The 7,710-nt window shown below is 49.2% G+C and overlaps 1 protein-coding gene across 1 annotated transcript in view; it reads right to left on the bottom strand.

Annotated features, from left to right (window-relative positions):
* Positions 1 to 227: 227 nt before the first annotated feature.
* The window catches only part of Dap (death associated protein), a 54,826-nt gene continuing 47,343 nt past the window's right edge, over positions 228 to 7,710 (bottom strand). The window contains exons 3-4 of the mRNA XM_031359999.1: positions 2,514 to 2,556; positions 228 to 1,367 (exon numbers count right to left, since the gene is read on the bottom strand). Coding sequence (XP_031215859.1) covers positions 1,254 to 1,367; positions 2,514 to 2,556 — 157 coding nt within the window. The 3' untranslated portion in view covers positions 228 to 1,253. The remainder of the gene's footprint in view (positions 1,368 to 2,513; positions 2,557 to 7,710) is intronic.

The raw sequence follows: 7,710 nt of genomic DNA, 5'->3' as shown, positions 1-7,710 counted from the left end.
TGTCCGCGTGTCTTCTTGCTGGCGAGACGACTGCGCGGGCAACACCAGAGGTCCTGAGCTCAAGTCCCAGCAACCACATGGTGGCTCACAACCATCTGTAATGGGACCTGATGTCCTCTTCTGGTGTGTCTGAAGAGAATATCCATCATGGGTGCCTGTTCATACTTCCACTGAAACTGCCCTGGGAAGCTGTAAGAAGAAATCTCTGAGCCATTAAGAGAAACACAGAGGCAGAAATGCAGCTTTATTATAATCATGTTTTCAACGTCGACAATTAAGAAATTCATTCAGGCAAACATGCCACCTTCAGTGACCCAGAGCCCACAGACACAGGGTAGCCCCCAGGTGGCTGAACTAAAAGGGATTGTGGATGCCTCAGGATGTACGCAGCACAGCGTGGGAAGGTCTGCACAGGGGGACCTGGCATTGCTGGCTCTAAGGTGCCTTCCTAGATTTGGTTCTGGGGTGTGGCCAAGCCTGGGTCTCCAAAAGCGACCCTTGGACACTTTGCACCATTTCAGTAATTACAAAGAGAGAGACTGACAACACAGTCTCGGGGGAGGGGTGGGGCTATGTTCTGCTCCCGATAAGTCCACTGCTGGGGATACTAAATTGCTCATAAAATTTGAGAAGCCCATCCCTCCCATAGCAACATGGCCTGGTAAGTAGTCCCAGAAGGGCTGTAGGTGCACATGGTGCCCGAAGAGCCACCATAGGCCACTGGGACAGCGAGCACCGTCCAAGAGCAGCGCTCCAGAAGGCTCTGCATCTGGCCAAGGGTACCCTTTGATTTTTCAGAAAAACAGGGATCTGCAACCACAGACTGGGAGCAGAAGTGAGCACAACTGTGACGGAGCACACCACAGTGTTTTGTTTTTTTTTTTTCTTCTAGCCTTATCAAATCTCTCCAAAGGGGCCTCCTCCTCTCAGGACCACGAGTAAGGACTTTAAGTGACTGCGACAGTGTGAAGGACTTTCCTTTTTACTCAGGACTTGCCACATTCCGCTAATGGCACTTCTGGGGGTTCAATGACCCTTTAGTGACACTCGACTAGGACTCTTACAAAGTTTGGGGTTTGAGCCTCTTCTAGTTTTAAATATGGGGATCTGAGGCAGCAGAGGACCACTTTGTATTGTCTTGGATTTCTAAATGTAGTAACCTCTGTGGAAAGTGTGGGAGCTGTTTTTGTCAGGGAAGCATCCTGGAGGCGCTGCTGCTGCTGCTGCTGCTGGGGTGCCAGGTCTGGGCACCATCACTTGCGAGGCTGTTGGATATGCTGCGTTCTTGGAGAAACATGTTTGTCCATGGAGGCATGTGGCTTCTGGTGGGCCACCTGTGCAGCCGCTGGGGGAAAGTCTTTGTCGCCCTGGGGGGAGACAGCAATATATCAGCTGGTTAACAGTAAATGAATGGACTAGAGAGAAAAGTCCTTCAAAGCCAGGTCCTCCAGTTTCCCGGTTGGGGATGAGTTGGCTGTGGAATAGTGGACTACTACTGTGGCTAGCAAGGCCCTGCAGGTCACCAGACTTGGGAGCAGGCAGGGCCATGAGGCTTTGCCTCAGAAGACCCAGCTGCCTCGTGGCTTCTGTACACCAACCTGGGGTGAGGAGGCTTGCCCTGCTAGATCTGTGCTTGCACCATTTGACTTGGGAGCAACACAGACCAAATCTAGAGTCTCAAAGTGGGATTTGTCAGTACAGCTGTGAGCAGGCCTGGGTACTCGTGGGGAAGAAAAGCTCAGGGCAGGGTGGGACCAGGAGACTGAGTCAGATGCAAACTGTGGGGGTCTAGAGAAAGGGCCGGGATATGTCCCACAGAGGGTCCAGTTGGCTTCTTATGCCAGTAATGGGTTTTGATCTGGCCAAGGGCAGACAGCACCATATAACCAAGGAGTGAGAATATTAAATGAAGGTATTTATTATTCTTGCGTACAGCAAACCTGCCACGCTCTGGCCCTAGGCCTAAATGGCTGTGACAGTTCTGTTATCCATACTGTCCCTAATAATGCTGGTTTCCTCAGACAGAAGAGGACTCCTCAAAGGTACATGGTGTGGCAGAAAACCTGAGTATGAATAAGTCCAAGGGCCAGCAAACAAAAGCAGCCAGACAGGACCCAGACACGCATGCCTGGCTGCATAGTGCTCAAACTTCACTCTCAAATACTCAGCTTCTTACTCAGGTCTCCTGTGTCACAGCCTGTATTGATGTTGGGGAAATGTTTGCAGGCCAGGCCACTGAAGGCCCAGAGCCAGAGCCTGTGAGGACCAGGCGATTCTGCGGCACGGAGGCAGGTGCTCAGCTGTGGGAGTCACAAGTTCTTACCCACTGAAGCACACTCTTGGAAGGAAGTGTGTCACTCAAGAAGGCCGCCAGCCTCAGACCAGATGGGTGGCACTTGTGCCTACTGTAGGCAAAGGTTCATGTGTCTGCTCTTACAGGAGCAAGCCAGGGGCAGGGATCCCCAACGCCATCCCCTCCACCCACTGCCCATCCGCAGAGGTCACACACTCACCCGAGCAATAACACCAGAGATGAATACGGTTGGCTTAGGGGGGCTGGAAAACAGAGAGGGGAGACGAGGATTTAATGAATTATTCACACCAGGGGAAAAGGAGCCAAGTGACTGCAGAGGAGACCAGAATGAGCAGTGATGGCTTCTGCCACCCTAGGAACTGACCTCACCCCCACTGTCACGTTGTCAACAACCAGGCTTCGAGGAACTCCAGGGCTCGGGGACATTTCTGAGGTTATTCCGGGAAGAATGAGGGCAGGAAGGGATGGCAGCAAGCAGCAACTGAATCACCCAGAAGCATCGGTTCGTTTGCTGCTGAGGGTGAGATAGTGGGTTTATGAGACTGGAAACAGGGGCTTCCCTGAAGCACGGCAGAAGCAGCTCCACACAGGGGCCCCTGATGGCCATGGCTTCTGGAAATTTCTAACCGTTCTCAGATGCAATGCAAACTCCTGGCCCTGCTGTTCCTCTGTCCCCAAATGTCATAAAGGCAAAGTCCTTAAGAAGCCACTGCCTCTTAAAACTTAAAAAAATGTATGTGCATGGGTTTGTTCCTGTATGATCTGTGTACCATCTGTGTGCCTGCTGCCCTCGGAGACCAGAAGAGGGTGTGAGACTCCTTGACACTGGAGGTGCAGTGTGAGCTACAATACTGGTGCTGGGCATCAAATCTAGGTCCTCTGGAAGAGAAGCCAGTATTCTTAACTGTTAGCCATCTCTTCTGCCTCACAACTTATAACTAAATATGTGTGTGTGTGTGTGTGTGTGTGTGTGTGTGTGTGTGTGTGCTGTCTCTTTCTCTCTGTGCTTTTGTGAGTACGTATAGGTCAAAGGTCAACTTCAGGGCTCCTCTGGGTGGCCAGTGAGCCTCAGGGATCCACCTATCTGCAGGGCTCCAGCATTATGTGGTTTTTAAACGTTGTTGTTAGCACATATTAAGTATAGGTTTTCTTTGTGTTATTGTCAATTCTTAGCATCTTAATTCACATACAGCCCGTGTCAACAGTACCAAGGGCAGAATATAGCATCAAAGTAATACATGTTCTGGGAGGGAAAGGAGATGAGCCCAAACATGTTCAGCTGCTGTAATCTCACCACTGCAACAGATCTCTTTCCCATCTTCCTATGGGTCTGTTCACACTCCTTCCTTATTAATTTTTTTCTTACAAAAGTAGTCATTCTGTTTTGGAATCTGCTGTCTGAACTGAGAGTTTGCTAAGCATATCTCTACACATGAGATCCTGTTATGTGCACTGATTTTTGGAGAGATGCTTGGTGCAGTTTAGCAACACCAGGATGAGTTAGAGGTAGAGTACGAGGCACTGTGAACTAACGTTCCCTGAAAGAGCCACTACACCTGTGTTGGAGATTCTGAGTCAATGATTTTGGGCTCTCTAGTCATCTTAAAAGCCATTCATTATCTCCCCCTTGTACATGTTTTAACATCCTTGTAACTATTAGTTAAAACTTTTGGAACATGTTAACTAAGCAAGACCATTAGCTTCTACCAATTCTGAAGCCAAGAACATCATCAGACAATGTCTGAAACCTATAGCACAAATGTTTTGCTGTGACCCCTGACCTGATATAACTGATAGATCCTAAGTGTCCAAGGTTTGTGACGAGGCCAGAGGACAGCCTTGGGTGTCGCTGCTGTCTATTCTCTGTCTGTCTGTCTGTCTGTCTGTCTGAGACGGGGCCTCTTGCTGGCTTAGAATTTGTTAAGCTGGCTCAGCTGGCTGACCAGCGAGTCCATGGAACCTGCTTGCATCCACCTCCCTAGCACTGGGATTACAAGTGTGTTTTACCACATCTCGCTTCTGTACTGGGCTCTGGGGCTCAGGCCCTCATGCCTGTATAGCAAGGGCGCGTTAACTGCCCTACTCCAATGCCTTGACTTATGACTTTTCTTTAAAAATTCATTGGAAGCAATCTGAACTCAGGTTGCTGAACCTTATTCACGTCTGTTTGTCATGGGATAAACTATTTCCTATTCCATTTGAAGCAGGAGCTGTGCTTTGTTCTGACAGCATGTGCAAGACACTCAGAGGCAGACTGGGGGCTGGGGGTAAGAACCAGGCCACAGCCCCAAAAGACTGGGGCAGGACATGGGGCTGAAAGGAGGCCCTCGGGATGTAGTTAAGGCCAGGCCTGGAAGGCAGAGGTTGAGGAAGTATCCCATGAGCATCCAGCCGGTCTCCTACAGCTCTGCTACTAACCTAACTGTTAAAGGAAGCCACAGGTAGGTTTTATGTGGGTGCAGATGGTGAACCTGGTATTTGGAAAGTGTACCGCTGTTTATATCCTGAAGACTTTAGTGAAAAGCACTTGAAATTCAAGTGATGCTCTGCTGCTCCACGAGCTGAAGAAGCTTCCTCTTACCAAACAGCTCAGAAACATCCTCGGGTCACTTGGCTTTTGTGGAGTGCTTGTGGTGGGACTAACTGGGTTGGGGTTTCTCTACTGCATGCTCATTTAACTACAGGGAGGAGTCAGCCTGGTGAGTCCAAACCCCTCGTGTAGTGAAGGAGCTAAGAACATGCTGGTTGCTTCTGGCAGTAGCTGCAGGAAGGGCACTAAGCCCATTTCTCTTACATGCAGCCAGCACTGAGGAGTCTTTGCGGGTGGGGGAGGAGCTGATGTCCTGGAACCAAGGTGAGAAATAAATCAGACAGACGAAATGGGGACTACCATGAGCCTAACCCCTTCCCACATCCTGAGAAACTAAACATCCTACTCCCAAGATCCACTGCTCCTATCACTCATTCCGACTTCTAGGCTTTGTTTAGACAGTACAAAAGCATCCTGGCTATGTCTTACGACTTCACTGTGGTCTGGAGAATTCATAACCTAGGAAGGCTGACCAAACTGTGCCTCTGCCTGTGTGAATCTGGTCCTCTGTCCAGCCTGAGAGCCCACAGGACAAGTGAGGCCGACAGAGAGGACTGTGCTCGGATGCTCTCGGGTTCTTAGGGTCCACCTGCTTCACCTTCTGACCCCATCCATGGGGGCTGCTGGGTGTGTTTGGGGGATTTGAGGCTAAGAGGTCTGTGGACTGTGGACCCAAAAGCCTGAGGGCCGTACACTGGACTCCAACATTTTTCAATCACTTGGAAAGGAATATAAAATGGCCATCATTTTGGATGCCCTTTTAAATACCCTGGAACAACCTGAAGTAGGAGCAGTGTGATAATTAATTCCATGTCATTGTTCCCTAAGGTGCAGCTGTGAACTCAAGTGTTCAACTGCTGCAATCTTTCTCGATTTTGATTTACTTTCTAATGTGAGTCAAGGCACCTAAAGGCAAGAGCAGACTCAGCCCCTTCAGGGGAACTGCACAAGAATGTCATCCTGGCAGAGAGTCTAGAAAGACTCTGAGTATGTGGGAGAGGCCATCTCTCAGCCAGGGTCCTAGAAACAGGAAGTCTAAAACTCCCTACCTCTCATCTCTGCATTCACACACGCACGCACGCACGCACGCACGCACGCACCAGCACATAGAGTTGAGAAGCAGATAATCTAAAACAGTTGAAATGGCTTGGTACTCTGAAATACTATGTGACAGCTGCCACCCGAGTCTCCCTGGTCACCAGGGGACTCCCATCGGTACCTGCTCCTGGGCATCAAGGACAGTTAGTTGGTCATACCCCCAAGATGCCTTGGGTACCTTAACAGCTATTCCAGTGCAGCCATGGCAGCTGGGTGTTTGCTGAGTCAGCCATGATGGGTAGGCAGGGCTTTGCACTGTGACTGACAGGAGGGGTGAGAGTCAGGAAACATGTGATCTCTCCTGTCCATTTCATCACAGGGAAGATTGAAGGGGGCACAATGGTCAGAGGCTCTGAGGACCCACAGGAGGCTCAAGGACAACAATGTCCTTGATGGCCAAATCCTATAAATGCATCTGCCACTGGACATGCCATAGCCCGATCTCAAGATACTCACAGGAACAGTGTTCTGTACAATGTAGCTCCTTAGATTGGGGGGAGGGCGCTTTTGGAACACTATATATGAAACTGACTAGAAGCAGGAGGAGCGAACAGAGGACAACATTCCCCACAGACTTGACCTCAGTGGGGTACAGATAGCCCAGAGACCCCGTGGGAAAGAATTTGAGAGGGAATAAACATTGCAAACTGGAGAGGGAAATATTAAATTTTTATATTGGATTAACATTAAATATTAAAAATTAGTAAACGCTAAAAACATGAAGTAAAAAGTTCAAATATTATCTATTCAAATACATTTTGACCATATGTCTTTTTTTAAAAAAGACTTATTTATTTTATATGAGCACACTGTTGCTATGTTCAGATGCACCAGAAGATGGCATCAGATCCCATTAGAGATGGTTGTGAGCCACCATGTGGTTGCTGGGAAGTGAACTCAGGACCTTTGGAAGAGCAGTCCGTGCTCTTAAACACTAAGCCATTTTCCAGCCTGACCAGATGTCTTAAAATGTGCACTCTGGCCAGAGGCTGTGGTACTATGTAGCCCTAGAACCAGGGAAGCTGAAGCAGAAGTGCTGGAAGCTGGAGTTCAGAGGCAGCCTGGGTCACATGGTGCATCCAGGCCACCCCAGTCCCAGGCAACCCTGTCTCAAAAACAAAAGCAAACAGACTCTTGCACTTTTTGTCCATGTCATACGCCTAGTGATGAGTTCACACCAAGACACTTGTAAGGACAAGTGACCATGAGAGACCCAGTGCCACCAGGGTCTCTAGGAGTCACCAAGGCTCTGGGTGCATGGTAACCCTGCCACAGCGACCAAGGAGACACCTGTGGCCACACCAACCCTGCTCTGGCCGTGAAGCCACAGCCAGACTCATCTGTTCTGATGGAGGTAGTATTTGTGGTTGGTGTGACCCAAGGTCTGTATGTTCCAGTCAAAGGAACTCAGAAGAGGAAGCATGGAAGTTCCATTATGAGCAAGAGGTTCAGCTGATTCTGAGCCAGCAGCAGGGATAGCACACAGCCACCATCTAAACAACGAGCATGCCGATTATCTTGGGGATAAAGGATGGCCATACCTAAGACCTCAGATGCATCTGATGCTGAGATGAAAGAAATTACCAAGCCAAGCGTTGCAGCACATACCTGAAATCCCAGCATTTGGGGGGTGGAGGAAAGAGTTCAAGGCCAGTCTGGGAACCTGAAATTGCCTTTAAAAAACTTAAACCTAAACCTAAACCTAAAC

Source organism: Mastomys coucha, unplaced genomic scaffold (genome assembly GCF_008632895.1).
Source record: "Mastomys coucha isolate ucsf_1 unplaced genomic scaffold, UCSF_Mcou_1 pScaffold8, whole genome shotgun sequence".
NCBI lineage: Eukaryota > Metazoa > Chordata > Mammalia > Rodentia > Muridae > Mastomys > Mastomys coucha.
The sequence above is the reverse complement of the archived record's forward strand: the minus strand, read 5'-3'. Positions and strand labels throughout refer to the sequence as shown.